General features: G+C 35.4%; 1 protein-coding gene across 2 annotated transcripts in view; it reads left to right on the top strand.

Annotated features, from left to right (window-relative positions):
• ATP7A (ATPase copper transporting alpha) overlaps positions 1-20,952 on the top strand; it is a 143,052-nt gene that overhangs the window by 13,752 nt on the left and 108,348 nt on the right. Inside the window, exon 2 of one of the 2 annotated variants that reach the window (XM_049705078.1) lies at positions 11,276-11,376. The exons of the other annotated variant lie outside the window; for it this stretch is intronic. Within the exon in view, the coding sequence (XP_049561035.1) occupies positions 11,353-11,376 (24 nt within the window). The 5' untranslated portion in view covers positions 11,276-11,352. The remainder of the gene's footprint in view (positions 1-11,275; positions 11,377-20,952) is intronic. 2 annotated transcript variants of the gene reach the window in all.

A 20,952-nucleotide genomic window follows, 5' to 3' on the forward strand; every position in this document is an offset into this window, starting at 1 on the left:
TGCGCGTCCGGACCCTGTGCTCGGCAGTGGGAGAGGCCACAACAGTGAGAGGCCCGCGTACCGCACAAAAAACAAAACAAAACAAAACAAAAAAACCTGGCTAAACAGTTGTCCTTGACAATTTTGAATTGCTAGTTCCTTTTTATAAACTGAACTCCCATATATTTCCAGTACATAATTTTTCATCCTTATCTATTCTGATAGTGATTCAACTTTGAACAAGAGGCGTGTTACCATATTTTCACCTTTGTTAACCAGAGTCTGTAAAACAGGACATTAAAGGAATTGAGAAGTTGGGTGTGGATGGGGATATAGATCTGGGCTATCTTTATGGAGTATTTGATTACTTCATGATGAAAATTGTTCTTTGGACCTTGATCTGATAAAAACAAAATTTATGAGAAATATGGACGTTAGGAAAAGTCAAAATATTCTGAAAAATAGATATGTATTTTTTTTAGGTTTTAGTTATACCACATGAATGTTTCAACTATAAAAATTAAGACAAAATACTTTTTCTATCAACATATTAGCTGCTTTAAAAAAAAAAGTACTGGCACAATTGATTATATTCTTACCTGATAGGGGAGATATCTTTGCTTAATCAGCAAAGTGGGTCACCGAGTTATACCACATATGCTGAGTATTACAGTATTCTCCAACATGAGTTGAATGCTGGCGTGTATGGGGTTGGTGGTATAAATCTACTTGGTACCTTTTTGGTTTGGCTGATTAAATAGTGTTAATGAAGACAGAGTTATAGTCTTCATCTCTGTGGGAGGCATTTGTCCTTTGGAGTCATTAGCTATACCTCTAACTCTGCTGCACAGTTATCTGAATGCAGTCTGTTAGTTAAGAGGGAGGGTAGTCCAGAGAAAAAATATCTCAGTAAAAAACCATCATCAATGGATAAAGCAGCTGTGGTATATATACAATGGAACGTTACTCAGCCATAAAAAAGAATGAAATTTTGCCATTTGCAACAACATGGATGGATTTGGAGGGCATTATACTAAGTGAAATACATCAGAGAAAGACAGTTACTGCATGATATCACTTATATGTGGAATCTAAAAAATACAACAAACGAGTAAATATAAAAAAAACAGAAACAGACTCACAGACATAGAGAACAAACTAGTGGTTACCAGTGAGTGGGAGGGGCAATATAACGGTGGGGGAGTGGGAGGTACAAACTATTGGGTATAAGATCTGCTCAGGGATGTATTGTACAACATGAGGAATATAGCCAATATTTTGTAATAACTGTAATTGGAAAGTAACCTTTAAAATTTGTATAAAAATATATATATTTTGTTAAAACCAAACAAAAACCCCATTATCAATGCCAAAGCCCTTGTTCTGCTTATAGAAGAGTCTATAATATCCAGGCTTTCAAAGACATCATACATATTTTCATTGTATCACTCAACAGTGGAGGCTGCACTTAGAAACTTATTCCTTTGGATTTCTGGAATATTCTACTCATAATGTCTCTCCGGTTTCAACTCTAGATCCCTTTTTGCCTTTATCTCCAGACTCTTTTGTCTCAAAACTTTTCAGTCTCAGAGAACCAAAGGAAAACCTTGGCTCACTATATACATTTGTAGAAAGTAATAGAGCTTTTTTTTTTTTTTCCATCTCTGTAAAGTGATTTTAACAAATGCCTCTAGAGTTATAGATTTTTGGTTTTGGAATTAAAACGTAACAACTTTCGAGGGTTTAACAGGATCTTCTATATTGAGTAGAGAAGTTTTAGGTGAGCCTCTGGGAATCCCATGATATTGAGCCTCCAAGTGCAACCCATGGTCTTTTGTGATCTGTAGTACCTTTTATTGATCATTGTTGAGAAATGAGGCATTTTGCAGAAGTTAATTTTCCAGATAGCTGAAGTCTACCCTTTAAATATCATTATAAAAGTAATACATGGGGTTAAACATGGTCAGCTGACTACACATGTTTAGCTCTTGTCCTTCTCAAACTCCACTAATATGTCAGTAAACAACTTTTTTTTTTTTTTTTTTTTGCGGTACGCGGGCCTCTCACTGCTGTGGCCTCTCCCGTTGTGGAGCACAGGCTCTGGACGTGCAGGTTCAGCGGCCATGGCTCACGGGCCTAGCCGCTCCGCGGCATGCGGGATCTTCCCAGACCGGGGCATGAACCCGTGTTCCCTGCATCGGCAGGCGGACTCTCAACCACTGCGCCACCAGGGAAGCCCAGTAAACAACTTTTAAAAGGCTTAAACCTGCAAGGACAAATAGAACAGGAGAGGGACATCAACACAGGTGTGGTTTGAACACATCATTGGAAGGTAGGAAGCAGAGGAAGGGGGGGGGCCCTGCCTGCAGAAGGATATCAATGAGAAGTGAGTTCTTTTATCACACAGTACTCATGAGAGGCTTAGAACTTGAAGGTAGGTGGTTTTTCCTAAAAGGTAAGGAGGTGATCCAGGGCTAAAAATAAGGGAAATGTTTTAAAAACTGACAGAATGGGGTTGGACCCCTCAGGTCTCTTCCATTTTCTGCTGCAGTAAGGTGATCCACCTGCCTGACCCCCACCCCCACCTGCCCTGGGTGGTAGGAGACCAGGAGGAGAGTCTCTGGCCTAAGTGAACCTGAAAGGCTCTGAGCTCTCAGATGATGGGCAGAGTGGAGGGCACTGAAACACAGGGCTGAGAACAGGGTGATTGAGTGGAAGGCTGCAGACTGAATGGTCAGCCCCTTCCCCTCACCTTGCTCCAAACATAGTGTCCTGGTATATGCTTCCCAGGCAGGAGATTGGAGAATTCTTCTCTTGAAAAACAAATGACCCTAGAGAAAAGAATTCCAGACACTAACATGTCAGTGTTCTACAGTGAAAAAGACAGCTAGCTGCTAAAAGCATGGGCTCTAGAACTAGACTTCTTGAGTTTGAATTCAGGCTTAGCTACTTAGTAGCTACATGACCTTGCTAAAGTTACTTAACCTATTTGTGCCTCTGTGTTCCCATCTGTAAGATGGGGGTAATTGTAGTGTTTACCTCAAGGTTGTTGTAAGGGTTCAATTAGTTAATACATGCAAAGTACTACTCATAGTAACCACTCAATAAATGTTAGCTGCGGAAAGAGGTGGTACCCAGGGACTTCCCTAGCTGCCAAAGGTAGTTCTAGAATTTAGATGATATCCCATGGTGACCAGCGGCCTTTTTTACTTAGGGTGGAATATATGTTCTGAACAGAGGCTTTGACCCCACAGAAGGTACCTTACCCTAGTCTCTCTCCCTCATCCTTAACTCTTTCTTTTAGGAACACTTTTGAGCTATAAGGCTGGCTCAGCATTGAGCTCTTCTAATTCATTTATTCAGTAAATGTTTATTGGGTGCCTGCTCTGTGCCAAGGACTGTTCAAGCTGCTGGAGCGACAGCAGTGAAGTAGGTCGATAATAATAGTAGCATTTACTGAGTGCTTATTGTGTGCTAGGTTTTGCTAAGTGCTTTATATAAAGTCATTTAATTCTCATAATGACCCTATGAAACAAATGCTGTTACTATCCCTGTCTTACAGATAAGGAAACTGAGGCAGAGAGCTTCAGTAATATGCCCGAGGTCGCACAGCTAGGAAGCCGCAGAGATTGGAATCATATCCAGTCAGTCTGGCTCTCGAGTCTGTCTTTTTAACCATTATGCCTCCCTACTCTCATGGAGCTTTCATTTTGGAAGGAGAAGACAGTAAATAAGTAAACAGAGAAAATAGATATCAAATAGCAATAAGTGGTATGATGAAATATAAAACAAGAAGATTGTGATCCAGAGGGACTGGCAGAGGGTAGCTTTTGACGAAGTGGTCTATGTTTATGAGCATCAGATGAGGTAAGTTACAGTTCTCTAAGAACTGATTACTTAGCGTATTGGTGTCTCTGCAGATTTGCAAAATGCTCTTGCCGTGATTTGATTCCTAATGCTACTTACACATTTTAATATTGCTAATAAAAAACAATAGCAGTTCATATGCACTGAGGGCTTACTGTGCATGGGACTATACTAAGCAATTTGCATAGATTGCCTCATTTTAACCTCATAGTAATGTTATAATTATTCATATTTTCAGCCATGGAAAACTGAAGCTTAAAGAGACAAAGTGACAGGCCCAGGGCTTAAAATGTGGCAAGTAGCAGAGCTAGGATTAAAACTAAGGTAGCCTGATTCCATGGCTCTTGTTCTTAAATACTTACCATTTTATAGAAGAAGTGATATGTCCAAGGTAACTCTTTTTTTTTTTGGTAACTTTTTTTTATAAACAAGAGTAGCTAAGTTTTATAGAGATTCAAAATACTATTCTAAGCATTACTGGGTCTTCACAATATCAAAGAGGCTTATGCATATTTTGGAGCTTTGAGATAGGATAAGTAACACATTTTGAGTGAATAAGCTTCTAGTGCTATATGATTTTATCACCCCAGTTGGAAATTTTATTCACATGAATTAATATGCATAAGTTATTTCAGCACAAAGCCAGAGCCAGGGTTTGACACCAAGCCATTTGACTTGAGGTGTAGAGCTGTTACCCACTCCACTGCAAAGTAAAAGATAGCATATAACTTATCTTTGTTCAATGTACGTTGAGAAATCAATCTAGTGAAATTACATTTAACAATCCCCAAGGAATGTTTGTTAAATTATTTGTAATTTCCTAAAACTTTTATATATCTCAAAATAAAAGCTGAATAGAGAGAGTTTGTCTTCATGGATTTGGAAACAGTGTAAGGGAATGGTCTGGAGTGAGAGCTCTCAGGTCAGATTGTCTGGTGGTTTTCTCTCATCTTCACTCCTTGATTTACTGACTCAAACATGAACTTGAACAGGCAACTTTGCCCTCCAAGCCTCAGTTCCCTTAATTGTGAAAGAAGCATAGTATAGTTTCTTCCTTATAAGTATGAAGACTAAATGAGAAAACCTTTCTATAAAATGCTGGGCAATGTCCCTTTTGGCTGACTACCTCTCATCTTGGAAATGGACCCTCATTCATCATCCATGGGTCCAAAGTGAAGCTTTGGCTCCATTACCTTGGTTTCACCGCTGCCAAACAGTGTCCGTGAGCTTTAGAACAGAGACTTTCCTGACATATTGTTGCTCGATGGCAGTTTTTTCTTTTTATTATGGTAAAATTATATAACAAAACTTACCATTTTTAAGTGTACAGTTTGGTGACATTAAGTACATTCACATTGTTATGCAACCAACCATCACCACCATCCATCTCTGGACCTTTTTTTATCTTCCCAAGCTAAAACTCTGTACCCATTAAACAGAATTGATGGCAGCTTTTATTCGTTCTCAGCTTTATGTCCGAGGCTGCTAGTTAGGAGAAATGTTACTCTATATAAGGAAAGACATAAACAAAGAAATGTGATTAAAAATCTGTATTATCCCCAAAGCATAATCCATAAATGAAAAAATGGGTACATGGACTTTATTAAAATCAAAAACTTCTGTGAAACAAAATGAAAAGTCAAGTCACAGACTGGCATAAAATATTTGCAAAAAATTATATCCAGAATAAAAATTTAAAACCCTTAAATATCAACAATGAGAAAATAAACAATCCAGTGGGCAAAAGATCTGAATAGACACTTCACCTAGAAGATACACAAATAGCAAATAAAAGAAATGCAAATTAGTCAGGTGCAAATTAAAACCATTAGAGAAATGCAAATTAAAACCACAGTGGTGATTGTAACCAATGTACCAATCTGATTCAGGATGTTGATAGTTGGGGGAGGTTGTATGTGGGGGTGAAAGGAGTAATTGGGAAATCTCTGTACTTTTCATTCAGTTTTGCTCTGAATCTAAAAATGCTTTGAGAAGTAAAGTAAAAAAGAAAAAAATCACAATGAGATACTCTGATACACCTATTAGAATGTCAAAACAAAAAACCGACGATACCAAATGTTAGCAAGACAGAGCAATTGGAACTTTCATACATTGCTGGTGAGAATGAAAAATGGTATAGCCACTTTGGAAGACAGTTTGTTAGTTTCCTACAAAATTAAACATATTTTTACCATATTACTCAGCAATCTTACTTCTAGGTATCTATCCAAGAGAAATAAAACTTATGTTCGTACAAAAACCTGTTACATGAATATTTATAGCAGCATTATTCAGCGTTAATCACTCCAAATTGGAAACAACCCAGTTATTTCAACTGATGGATAAACAGATTGTTGTATATCCACACTGTGGAATATTACTTTATGACAAAAAAAGGAACTACCTGTTGATTCATGCAATAACATAGGTGAATCTTAAAATGCATTTAGCTAAGTGAAAGAAGCCAGACTTAAAAAGGCTACGTAATGTATGATTCCATTTATATGACAATCTGAAAAAGCAAAACTATAGGAAGGGACGGAGATCAGTGGGTGCCAGGGTTTGGGCGTGTAGGGAAGTGTTAGTTTATAAAGGAGCAGCACGAGGGAAGTTTGGAAGTAATGGGATGGTTCTCTCTCCCTCCCACCCCCGCCCTTTCTTGCCTGCTCTCACCAAATTAATAGACATGCTGTTGGTTAGTGCTAATATTTGTTCTCATCTGTCAGCTTTCACAGGCAGAAATAAAGGGAACTAATTATCCTTTTAAGACCTATATTATCAACTTGGTAGCATATAAAGTGCAATTCAATTAATGAAAGTAAATGTAACTTTATTAACTCTCGTATCATATGGAAAGTCATAGAAATGCCCTTTTCAGTTAAAAATGGGGAATCATATATTAACAAAACAAAACAAAAAAAAAACCTTTTCACTTTGCTGGAATTTGCTGGTCATACGAGAAAAAGTTTTACTACTGCTAGGTCATTCAGTAGACAGTTTGTGCAAGTTAATGATAAATTTTGTGAGCATATCTACTTGAGCTTCTTGGACTCTTACAGAAAAGCATTTATCTTGCGCTCTAGGCAGCCGAAGATGGAAGGTGCTAACAAGAGATAAGTACTTTTCTTTCAAAAGTATCCTGAAATTTTAAATGTTATAGAGAACAAGATTTTAACATACATTTTCAGAAGGCTCATTCAGTTTTGGTGCCTCTTTTTCTAATAAACTTAAATCTTCTCATAAACATCAGGTATCATATGACCCTTGTGAAACAGCTTGCTAGAACTAGATGTATCCCAGGATTCTAACAGGATTGGATTAACCAAAGTGGAATTTGAACTTTTTTGAGGAATATACATGGGCAGCAAGCTGAATTTTCTAATTCCTAGGATTTATGGGTTTGATCCCACATGGGTTGCCAGTCACTCTCTTTCAGTAAACAACATATTCACTGTAGAAAGCTTCATAAAGTACAGCAAAACATCATAAAACTGTCAGAATTACTACTCTCCAAGATAACTTTATATAGTCTTCCAAACTTTTTCCTATGCAAACATACACACTTTTTTCTGTCTCCTTCGAAAACAACAAAAAAGACTTATTCAGTATATTGACTGTCTTTGTATGTCAGAAAATTTAAATTTCATAGCTGTATAGTATTCCATTGAATACATGGGTCATCATTTATTTTACCAATCCTCATTTTTTGAGTCATTTAACTTGTATCCACTTTTTTGTGATGAATATTCTTGTGTTTATATCTTTGATTGTCTCTCCATTTATTTCCTTACAATATATTCCTGAAAGCAGTACTGCTGGGTCAGGGAGTGGTAGTTGTTTTAAGCTTATTTTTTTGTAGCAAAAGTAATATATATGTTCATAGTAATAAAAAGTCACAAGGTACAAAAATTACAATGCTCAGAATCCCAACCCCTCCTCAGAGAAAGTATTAGCACTTTCTTGCATATTCTAGAAATTTTCAGTGCATTTTCAAGCCTATGTAATACCTATCTCTTTTTATTTCTCTTTACACACATGGGATTATACTATACATATACTATTTTGCACCTTACAATTTTCATTGAACAGATCTTGTACATCTTGTATGAAGAAATATAGACCTACCTCATTTTATAAAATGGTTATATGATGTTTCATTTTGTGGGTATGCTGTGGTTTATTTAATTAGTTCCTTTTTGATTAGCATTTAGGTTGTTTTCAGTTCTGTGCTATAATAAACAGTGCTTCAGTGAATATCCTTGTATATGTATATTTATGAGCCTGTCTTCTAGATAAAATTCCTAGAAGTGGAATCGCTAGATCAAAGGGCATGTACATTCTAAATTTTGGTAAATAGTGCCAAACTGCCCTCCAGAAAAGTTGTACACATTTATACTTTCACTAACAGCATATAAAAGTGTTCAGTACTTTTAGAGACTTTTGATATATACTACCAAATTGTCCTCCAGAAAAATATCATTTCATGCTTCCACTAGCAGTGTAGGAGTGTCAGTCTAACCACACTTACAACAGATACTGTTAAGATTCTTTTTAAGCTTTGTCAGTCTGTTATGTGATTGCCCTTTTATGTTTATGTCCCGTGACTAGTGAGACTTTTTTGACCATTTCTATTTCTTTGTTTGTGAGTTGCCTGTTTATTTCCATTGTGCATTTTTCTTTTGGGTGTTCACCTTTTTATTACAGATATGGAAGAGGCCTTTGCCTGTCATATATATTGCTAGTCCTCTTTTACAGTTTTTTTAATCTTTTATCTGTTTGTATTTTTCCCTATACATAAGCTTTTGATTTTTTATGTATCATGCTTAGAAAGGCCTTCTCTATCCCAAAATTATACTCATTATTGCTTATGCTTTCTTCCAGTACCTTTTGTACTTTATATATATATATATATATATATATATTTTAAATTAATTAATTAGTTTAGCTTCATTTTTGGCTGCATTGGGTCTTCGTTGCTGTGCGTGGGCCTTCACTAGCTATGGCGAGCAGGCGCCACTCTTCGTTGCGGAGCATGGGCTCTAGGCGTGCAGGCTTCAATAGTTGTGGCATGCAGGCTCAGTAGTTGTGGCTCGTGGGCTCCAGGGCACAGGCTCAGTAGTTATGGTGCATGGGCTCAGCCGCTCTGCGGCATGTGGGATCTTCCCGGACCAGAGATTGAACCCGTGTCCCCTGCACTGGCAGGCGATTCTTAACCACTGTGCCACCAGTGAAGTCCCCATACTTTATATTTAAATCCTTAATTCATATAGAATTTGTTTTAGTTTAATTATATTATACAGGGAACTAACTTTATTTTTTTTTCAAAATGAGTAACTGGTTGTCCCAAAGCCATTTGTTAAGTGAACCACTGTTTCCTCACCTACTTGAAATGCTGTCACTATTTTATGTATAGTGATATAGAGAGTTGTGTATATATAGACACCCTCCTTATCACTCTTTCAAAATTTGTGTGTCCTCAAATATTTATTTTTTCATGTGAACCTTAGGATCATTGTGTCAGGTTCTCCCTACCTCAAAATTCCACCGACTCTATTAAATTTATAGACTAATTTGGGTAGAATTAACCTCTTTTAACAATATCTTCCTACACATTTGTTATTAAGTTTATTACTGAGTATTTAAAATATTTTTTCAGGGAGATGTAGAGTGCTATATGAATGGGATGTTTTACCATTCTATTTTCTAGTTGATTATTGTCAGTGTATAAGCAATTGATTTTGATATATTTAACTGCCAGTCTTATTAAACTCACTAATACCTGTCTGTAGTAACTCAACCTTAATAAACTCTGTAGTTAGAGTGGAATTTCAGGAAAGCAAACATATCACCTAATACACATAAATTTTCTATAAAATGTATAAATTTATATAAACATCTCTGCTTATTTTACTTGCTTTTTTCATTAGATCCAAATAACAACTCTATGATATAGGTTAAGTAGCTATTCATTCCCATATTATTTAGGACTATGTTTATCAATGTATATAGTCTCTGTCTTTACTGCATTAGAATCTTCAGAGGTATTTGTTAAAAATGCAGATTCTTTGATATCATTTCTCTCCTAATGAATAAGATCTTTGGGTGTAGACCTTGCAAATCCAGAATGTAAAAATTCTCCCCTAGATAATTCTTAAGTACATTGAAGTGTGGGAACCATTGGAGCAAAAACTGTGGCTCTGAGAGCAATTAAATGACTTCCCCAAATTCATGTAGGTAATTTATTCTTGGCCACAGGTTTCCTGACTTCAGGTCTTCACCACATGTCTGTGTGTTCTGTCTGTGTGATTCCTAAAATAATAATAAAGTTTTCATTTGTATCCTTATGATATAATTCAGGAATAAGTTATTTTCACTTCTTTCCAGTTGTGTTAAAAGTTCTGTTGACTGGACATGAGAGCTAGCATCACATGCTCTCTAATCTAAATATAAAATATCTTTATATTAGATACCTTAAAGGTTATGAGAATATTAGAATAAATTACTGTATTCCTTTGCTTATCAATTAAGTATATTGCACTAAGAGAATTTGTTTCTCTGGGAACAATGTCAACCTATAAGTCTCAGGATGGAAATGATGTGACAGGGTAGAGATCCAGGTCTTTCAGCCTTTTGAGTAGAAAGAATGGTCAGAAAAGTGATTTATCAGTTTTACAATTTTTAGGCAGGTTGAAATGACTGTAATGTTTTAATTATCAAGGCAGTATAACCTCTAAAGTTATTTTGCCCAAGGCAGATTTATTGGTGTTATATGTTGTTGAGCCTAAAAAAAAGAAATTCTCTCAAAATCAAACTACCATATTATCTCCTAATGTCAAAATTTTCATTTAATATGCAACCCTCTGTAACTGCTCATTCATAGGGTTTTATAAGTAATTTATATGCATCTCATTTCTAATTTGATAGACTTTCTATACTATTAGGTTTGAAGAAAACTTAATTCATTTTGCTTATGGAAATTTTACAAATTCCTTTGTCCCAAATCCATCCCTAAAGTCAGATTATTAGAACATGCTGTTTGTTTTCCTTGTTATCCCAAAGATTCTCAACCAGTTTGGGAACTAGTTTGTTCCTATTTTTCTGAGAGTATGTATAATTTCCTGATCACAGTTGGATTTTTCTAGTCTTTTAAAACTGATTGTAGTGAGATTTATTGTTGTTGTTTATTTTAAACTCTCCTTCTGTGATTGAAGAAACCTATATCTCAGTTTTTCTTTTTTGCTTCTCTTTCTAATTTAAGATTAAAGAATTATATTCTGTTCATTATTTTCATGCCCAGCACTAAAGGAATTCCTTTTCCCACACTTCTCTATCAGCCCTCTCATACTCCTGTTTTCCTCACTTCCTTTATTTTCTGCAATCTCCTTTTTCTTCATCACCCTTACTTAACCTTTGCTTGTCTTTAAAACAGGAACTGTATGTGACCTGCTTCCTCTTGTGTTTGGGAAAAAGCTATCTGCAGATGTCTAAGGCTGTGGAAAAAAATAGATGCATCCAGTTCAAGCAAAGGCAGTATGTTTGGCCAATTGTAGCTTTTTCTTTATTATTTTTTTCTGAATACTAAAGTAATACATGCTTATTTTAATGAAATTATAATAATACAGAAGGATTTAAAGTAAAAAAGGAGAAATTCATCCCCCCAAAGGGTAATCACTTTTAATGGTTTGTCTCTTTCTAGACCTTTTTCTCTTTATACATGTGCTTCCATGTCAGTGTATACAGATTTAGCTTATTCTCTTTAACTGCTATGTAGTCTTCTATAGTATGAATGCATCATAATTTATCTATTTCTTTATTGATGAATGTTTAGAGAGTCTCCAAGTTTTAACTCTTTTAAGTATGCTTACCCTATACCTTTAAACATCTGTGTAAACATTTTCATAGGTTACAGTATTTTAAGTAAAATTGCTGGGTTAAGGGTTATATATACATGTGGTATCTTGATAGGCATTGCAGAATTGCCCTCCAAAAAAAGGCCATAGTGATTTACACTTGATTGACAGGATGGTAAAATATTTTTCTGCATCCTTGACCATATTGAATAGATACATTGGTCTTTTAAGTTTTTGCCACCATGATAAGCAAAAAACATGATGTCACTCTTTTAGTTTATATCTAATTTGTATTCACCAAATTTGTATTTTTAGCTAGTTTAAACATCTTTTCATTTAACAACTAAATTGTATGTTAAATAAAAAAGGTTGTAAGCATACACTATAATCGTTCAGCAAGAAAAAAAATGTACATATTAGAAGAAAGCATGTAATCTTCCCTCTTTTCTTGCATATGCTTGGAATAAAGTAATGAATGTATGAATTTTGTATGAATTGGTCATCTTTTCAGGTGTATATAAAGAAATCCCAACTTGCAGATTTCAGCATGTGTTGGGCTAATAAACCAAGTGTCTCTTTCCTAGGCTGCTCTCTCACCTGTTATCTCCCTGAACAGGCCGCCTCTCAAGTCTGTCAGTGAGAATGACTTAGCTTTGTGGATAATTATGTTCTTCCTGATAGTGGGCTAATTTTTTTGACTTTATAAATCTTTTTTAACCTGACTGATTAGCTCACTACTATTTAACATCAACCTGCCATAAGAACTCTTTATTTATTTTGTGCTTATAGGCCAAAGTCCCTGTAGGCATAAGCACTAAATTGATCAGAATTACACAATAAATCACAGAGTCATATGGAAGCAGAAGTGTAATTTGCCAAATTATCTCAGTAGGTCAACACTGAAATGATAAATTGTGAGTCACTAGGATATGTTATCTTCAATGAAACTTCAAAAAGTGGGCAGATTCTTCTCTCTTCAGTGATTACAGTACAACACTGCCTTCACATGAGTGATTTTATTTGCTGACCTTTATTAAGACTTCTATTAAGATGCTATATTGTTATATTTCTAAGGCTACAAATTATATTTATTTCAAAAGAACAGATATAGATTTAATTCTGATGTTTACTGTCCATCAAGAGGTGTGATTTAAAATAACTTTACAGGTATAGTAAGATGGACTGCAGGTAAGAGAATTTTTTTCTTAAAGGTTTATTGAGGTATCATTGACATACAACATTGTATAAGTTTAAGGTAGACAGCATAATGAGCTGACTTACATATATTGCAAAATGATTACTACAATAAGTTTAATTAACATCCATCACCTCTTATAGATACAAGAAAAAAAGAAAAAAAAATTTTTTCCTTGTGTTGAGAAGTTTTAGGATTGACTCTTAGCAACTTTCAAATATATCATACAGCAGTGTTAACTATAGTCATCATATTGTACATTGCATCCCTAGTACTTATTTATCTTATAACTGGAAGTTGTACATTTTGACCACCTTCATTCAATTTCCCTACCCCTTACCCCCTGCCTCTGGTAACCACAACTCTTATCTCTTTTTCTGAGTTTTTTTTTTTTTAAGATTCCACGTACAGTATTTGTCTTCCTCTGTCTGACTTATTTCACTTAGCATAATGCCCCCAAGGTCCATTCATGTTGTCACAAATGACAGGATTTCCTTATTTTTTATGGCTGAATAGTATTCCATTGTATATATGTGTGTGTGTGTGTGTGTGTGTGTGTGTGTGTGTGTGTGTGTGTGTATACATCTCACATTTTCTTTATCCATTTATCTGTTGATAGACAATTAAGTTGTTTCCATGACTTGGCTATTATAAATAATGCTGCAATGAACATGGAAGTGCAGATCTGTCTTTGACATAGTGATTTCATTTCCTCTGGATATATACCCAGAAGTGGAATTGCTAGATCATATGGTAATTCTGTTTTTAACTTTTTGAGGAACTTCCACACTGTTTTCATATAGTGGCTGTACCAGTTTACATTCTTACCAGCAATGCACAAGGGTTCCCTTTTCTCTATGTCCTCGCCAAGATTTATTATCTCTTGTCTTTTTGATGACGAGTTATACTCTTGTAACCTCAAGATATGTTGATGGGTAGTTCCAACCCCCATATGTTCATATATGTTAAAGCTTTTTTTTTTTTTTTTTGCGGTATGCAGGCCTCTCACTGTTGTGGCCTCTCCTGTTGTGGAGCACAGGCTCCAGACGCACAGGCTCAGCAGCCATGGCTCACGGGCCCAGCTGCTCCACGGCATGTGGGATCTTCCCAGACTGGGGCACATACCCATGTCCCCTGCATCAGCAGGTGGACTCTCAACCACTGTGCCACCAGGGAAGCCCCATATATGTTAAAGCTTTTATCCTTTAGATTTTGCATTTCAATCATAGACATATTTGTCAAAAAAGATGAAGTAATCACTTATACTTGCATGTATTGATAAGAAAATAGTTTTGTTTTATAAATCCCAAAAGACATGGGTTTTTTATTCCCACATCTTCTAGTTTAATGCCTGTGTAGAGTAAAAATTAAGTAAATGCTGAGTGAATCAGCTTTATTATAAAAGCATAAATATTAGCTATTAAAATTTGTCAGTATGTTTCAAGAACTTTCAAAGTGCTTTTTTTCCCCTTTAGAATATCCTCCCATCCACACACAAACACAGAAAAATGTCAAATAATCATTACACAAGAGAATAAAAATGAGTGGTTAAGAAATGTATGAAAAGATCATCAACCTCATTTAATAATCTAAGAAACACATAAAAAATAAAATATTTTTACCTGCCATATTGCTAAACATTAAAAAGAATACTTGGTTATACAATTATCTGTTTGAGTCCTTGCTTTCTATTCTTTTGGGTATATACCTAGAAGTAGAATTGCTGGATCATACGGTAATTCTATGTTTAACTTTTTGGGGAACTGCCAAACTTTTCCACAGTGAGTGTACCATTTTACATTCCTACCAACAAGTGTTCCAGTTTCTCCACATCTTCACCAATGCTTGTTATTTTTCGTGTTTTATTTATTTATTATTTTTATTATAGTCATCCTCAATAGATATGATGTGGTAGCTCCTTGGGGTTTTGACTTACATTTCCCTAATGGCTAGTGATGTTGAAATCTTTTCATGTATTTGTTGGCCCTTTATCTTCTTTGGAAAAATGTCTGTTCAAGTCATCTGCCCATTTTTCAACTAGATTTTTTGTTGTTGAGTTGTACCATTTGTTTATATATTCTGGATATTCAGTCTCTTATCAGATAAATATTTTGTAAATATTTCTCTCATTCTGTGGGTTGTCTTTTCACTCTCTTGATAGCATCCTTTGATGCATAAAAGTTTTTCATCTTGATGAAGTCCAGTTTACCTATTTTTCCTTTTGTTATTTGTGCTTTTGCTGTCATATCCAAGAAATCATTGCCAAATCCATGTCATGGAACTTTTCTACTGTGTTTTCTATTAAGAATTTTATAGTTTTTGCTCTTGAGTTTAGGTCTTTCAATCCATCTTTAGTTAATTTTAGTGTATGATGTAAGTGACTTTATTCTTATGCATGTAGATATCCAGTTTTCCCAGCACATTTGTTGAAGAGACTGTCCTTTCCCCATTGAGTGGTCTTGACACCCTTGTTGGCGATCATTTGACCTTATATGGGAGGGTTTATTTCTGGGCTTTTATTCTATTCCATTGGTCTATATGTCCATCTTTATGCCAGTACCACACTGTTTTTTTTAAATTTAATTTTATTTATTTTTTTATACAGTAGGTTCTTATTAGTTATCCATTTTATACATATTAGTGTATATATGTCAATCCCAATCTCCCAATTCATCACACCACCACTGCCCACCCCGCACTCGCTGCTTTCTCCCATTGGTGTCTGTACGTTTGTTCTCTACATCTGTGTCGCAATTTCTGCCCTGCACACCAGTTCATCTGTACCATTTTTCTAGGTTCCACATATATGCGTTAATATATGATATTTGTTTTTCTCTTTCTGACTTACTTCACTCTGTATGACAGTTTCTAGATTCATCCACATCTCTACAAATGATTCAATTTCATTCCTTTTTATGGCTGAATAATATTCCCTTGTATATATGTATCACATCTTCTTTATCCATTCGTCTGTCGATGGGCATTTAGGTTACTTCTATGACCTGGCTATTGTAAACAGTGCTGCAGTGAACTCTGGGGTGCTTGTGTGTTTTTGAATTATGTTTTTCTCTGGGTATATGCCCAGTAGTCGGATTGCTGGGTCATATGGTAATTCTATTTTTAGTTTTTTAAGGAATCTTCATACTGTTCTCCATAGTGGCTCTGTCAATTTACATTCCCACCAACAGTGCAAGAGGGTTCCCTTTTCTCCACACCCTCTCCAGCATTTGTTGTTTGTAGATTTTCTGATCATGCCCATTCTAACTGGTGGGCATATGATATGAGGTGATACCACATTGTAGCTTTAATTTACATTTCTCTAATACTTAGTTATGTTGAGCAGCTTTTCATGTGCTTCTTGGCCATCTGTATGTCTTCTTTGGAGAAATGTCTATTTAGGTCTTCTGCCCATTTTTGGATTGGGTTGTTTGCTTTTTTAATATTGAGCTGCATGAGGTGTTTATATATTTTGGAGATTAATCCTTGTTGGTGGATTCATTTGCAAATATATTCTCCCATTCTGAGGGTTGTCTTTTCGTCTTGTTTGTAGTTTCCTTTGCTTTGTGAAAGCTTTGAAGTTTCATTAAGTCCCATTTGTTTATTTCTGTTTTTATTTCTGTTACTCTAGAAGGTGGATCAAAAAAGAACTTGCTGTGATTTATGTCAAAGAGTGTTCTTCCTATGTTTTCCTCTAAGAGTTTTAGAGTGTCCAGTCTTACATTTAGGTCTCTAATCCATTTTGAGTTTATTTTTGTGTATGGTGTTACGGAGTGTTCTAATTTCATTCTTTTACATGTAGCTGTACAGTTTTCCCAGGACCACTTACTGAAGAGACTGTCTTTTCTCCATTGTATATCCCTGCCCCCTTTGTCATAGATTAGTTGACCATAGGTACATGGGTTTATCTCTGGGCGTTCTGTCCTGTTCCATTGATCTATATTTCTGTTTTTGTGCCAGTACCATATTGTCTAGATTACTGTAGCTTTGTAGTATTGTCTCAAGTCAGGGAGTCTGATTCCTCCAGCTCAGTTTTTTTCCTGCAAGACTGCTTTGGCTGTTCAGGGTCTTTTGTGTTTCCATACAAATTTTAAGATTTTTTTGTGCTAGTTTTGTAAAAAATGCCATTGATAATTTAATAGGGATTGCATTGAATTTGTATATTGCTTTGGGTAATATAGTCATTTTCACAATATTGATTCTTCCAATCGAAGAACATGATATATCTCTCCATCGGTCTGTATTATCTTTAATTACTTTCATCAGTGTCTTATAGTTTTCTGCATACAGGTCTTTTGTCTCCCTAGGTAGGTTTATTCCTAGGTATTTTGTTCTTTGTGTTGCAGTGGTAAATGAGAGTGTTTCCTTAATTTCTCTTTCAGATTTTTCATCATTAGTGAATAGGAATGCAAGAGATTTCTGTGCATTAATTTTGTATCCTGCAACTTTACCAAATTCATTCATTAGCTCTAGTAGTTTTCTGGTGGCATCCTTAGGATTCTCTGTGTATAGTATCATGTCATTTGCAAACAGTGACAGTTTTACTTCTTCTTTTCCAATTTGTATTCCTTTTATTTCTTTTTCTTCTCTGGTTGCCATGGCTAGGACTTCCAAAACTGTGTTGAATAATAGTGGCAAGAGCGGTCATCCTTGTCTTGTTCCTGATCTTAGAGGAAATGGTTTCAGTTTTTCACCATTGAGAATGATGTTTGCTGTGGGTTTGTCGTATATGGCCTTTATTATGTTGAGGTAGGTTCCCTCTCTGCCCACTTTCTGGAGAGTTTTTATCCTAAATGGGTGTTGACTTTTGTCAAAAGCTTTTTCTGCATCTGTAGAGATGATCATATGGTTTTTCTTCTTCAGTTTGTTAATATGGTTTATCACATTGATTGATTTGCATATATTGAAGAATCCTTGCATCACTGGGATAAATCCAACTTGATCATTGTGTATGATCCTTTTAATGTGTTGTTGGATTCTGTTTGCTAGTATTTTGTTGAGGGTTTTTGCATCTATATTCATCAGTGATATTGGTCTGTAATTTTCTTTTTTTGTAGTATCTTTGTCTGATTTGGGTATCAGGCTGATGGTGGCCTCATAGAATGAGTTTGGGAGTGTTCCTTCCTCTGCAATTTTTTGGAAGAATTTGAGAAGTATGGGTGTTAGTTCTTCTCTAAATACTTGATAGAATTCACCTGTGAAGCTATCTGGTCCTGGACTTTTGTTTGTTGGAAGATTTTTAATCACAGTTTCAATTTCATTACTTGTGATTGGTCTGTTCATATTTTCTCTTTCTTCCTGGTTCAGTCTTGGAAGGTTATACCTTTCTAAGAATTTGTCCATTTCTTCCAGGTTGTCCATTATATTGGCATAGAGTTGCTTGTAGTAGTCTCTAAGGATGCTTTGTATTTCTGTGCTGTCTGTTCTAACTTTTCCTTTTTCATTTCTAATTTTATTGATATAAATCCTCTCCCTCTTTTTCTTGATGAGCCTGGCTAATGGTGTATCAATTTTGTTTATCTTCTCAAGGAACCAGCTTTTAGTTTTATTGATGTTTGCTATTGTTTTCTTTGTTTCTATTTCATTTATTTCTGCTCTGATCTTTATGATTTATTTCCTTCTGCTAACTTTGGGTTTTGTTTGTTCTTCTTTCCCTAGTTCCTTTAGGTGTAATGTTAGATTGTTTATTTGAGATTTTTCTTGTTTCTTGAGGTAGGCTTGTATAGCTATAAATTTCCCTCTTAGAACTGCTTTTGCTGCATCCTATAGGTTTTGGATCATCGTGTTTTCATTGTCATTTGTCTCTAGGTATTTTTTGATTTCCTCTTTGATTTCTTCAGTGATCTCTTGGTTACTTAGTCACGTATTGTTTAGCCTCCATGTGTTTGTGTTTTTTACGTTTTCCCCCCTGTAATTGATTTCTAATCTCATAGCGTTGTGGTCGGAAAAGTTGCTTTATATGATTTCAGTTTTCTTAAATTTCCTGAGCTTGATTTGTGACCCAAGATGTGATCTATCCTGGAGAATGTTCCATGTGCACTTGAGAAGAAAGTGTAATCTGTTGTTTTTGGATGGAATGTCCTATAAATATTAATTAAATCTATCTGGTTATTGTGTCATTTAATGCTTGTGTTTCCTTATTAATTTTCTGTCTGGATGATCTGTCCATTGGTGTAAGTGAGGTGTTAAAGTCCCCCACTATTACTGTGTTACTGTAGATTTCCTCTTTTATAGCTGTTAGCAGTTGTCTTATGTATTGAGGTGCTCCTATGTTGGGTGCCTATATGTTTATAACTGTTATATCTTCTTCTTGGATTGATCCCTTGATCATTATATAGTGTCCTTCCTTGTCTCTTGTAACATTCTGTATTTTAAAGTCTATTTTATCTGATATGAGTATTGCTACTCCAGCTTTCTTTTGATTTCCATTTGCATGGAATATCTTTTTCATCGCCTCATTTTCAGTCTGTGTGTCCCTAGGTCTCTTGTAGACAGCATATATATGGGTCTTGTTTTTGTATCCATTCAGCGAGCCTGTGTCTTTTGATTGGAGCATTTAATCCATTCACGTTTAAGGTAATTATCAATATGTATGTTCCTATTACCATTTTCTTAATCGTTTTCAGTTTGTTTTTGTAGGTTCTTTTCTTCTCTTGTGTTTCCCACTTAGGGAAGTTCCTTTAGCATTTGTTGTAGAGCTGATTTGGTGGTGCTGAATTCTCTTAGCTTTTGCTTGTCTGTAAAGCTTCTGATTTCTCCATCAAATCTGAATGAGATCCTTGCTGGGTAGAGTAATCTTGGTTGTAGGTTCTTCCCTTTCATCACTTTAAATATGTCATGCCACTCCCTTCTAGCTTGTAGAGTTTCTGCTGAGAAATCAGCTGTTAACCTTATGGGAGTTCCCTTGTATTTTATTTGTCGTTTTTCCATTGCTGCTTTCAATAATTTTTCTTTGTCTATAATTTTTGCCAATCTGATTACTATGTGTCTCAGTGTGTTTCTCCTTGGATTTATCCTGTATGGTACTGTCTGCACTTCCTGGACTTGAGTGGCTATTTCCTTTCCCATGTTAGGGAAGTTTTTGACTATAATCTCTTCAAATATTTTCTTGGGTCCTTTCTCTCTCTCTTCTCCTTCTGGGACTCCTATAATGCAAATGTTGTTGCATTTAATGTTGTCCCAGAGGTGTCTTAGGCTGTTTTCATTTCTTTTCATTCTTTTTTCTTTATTCTGTTCTGCAGCACTGAATTCCACCATTCTGTCTTCCAGGTCACTTATCCGTTCTTCTGCCTCATTTATTCTGCTCTTGATTCCTTCTAGTGTATTTTTCATTTCAGTTATTGTATTGTTCATCTCTGCTTGTTTGTTCTTTAATTCTTCTAAGTCTTTGTTAAACATTTCTTGCATCTTCTCGATCTTTGCCTCCATTCTTTTTCGGAGGTCCTGGATCATCTTCACTATCATTATTCTGAATTCTTTTTCTGGAACGTTGCCTATCTCCACTTCATTTAGTTGTTTTTCTGGGCTTTTATCTTGTTCCTTCATCTGGTACATAGCCCTCTGCGTTTTCATCTTGTCTGTCTTTCTGTGAATATGGTTATTGTTCCACAGGCTGCAGGATTGTAGTTCTTGCTTCTGCTCACTGCATTGTTTTGATTACTGTAGCATTGTAATATTTTTTGAAACCAGGAAGTATGAGACTTCTAATTTTTTTTCTTTTTCCAGATTGTTTGGCTACTTAGGTTCCCTTGAGATTCCATATTAATTTTAGGATGAGTTTTTCTATTTCTGTAAAAATACCTTTGGGTTTTTATAGGGATTGCATTCAATCTGTAGGTTGTCTTGGATAGTATTAGCATCTTAACAATATTATGTCTTCCAGTCTGTGAACACAGGATGTCTTTCTATTTTTTGGTATCTTCTTTAATTTCTTTTAACAATGTTTTGTAGTTTTTGGTATGCCAGTCTTTCATCTCATTGGTTAAGTTTATTCATATGTATTTTATGAAGAAACGTGCATTTCAAAATGCAAGCATAGTTCACAGAGTGAAGTTTAAATATGTA

The sequence above is a fragment of the Orcinus orca genome, chromosome X (genome assembly GCF_937001465.1).
Source record: "Orcinus orca chromosome X, mOrcOrc1.1, whole genome shotgun sequence".
NCBI classification, from domain to species: domain Eukaryota; kingdom Metazoa; phylum Chordata; class Mammalia; order Artiodactyla; family Delphinidae; genus Orcinus; species Orcinus orca.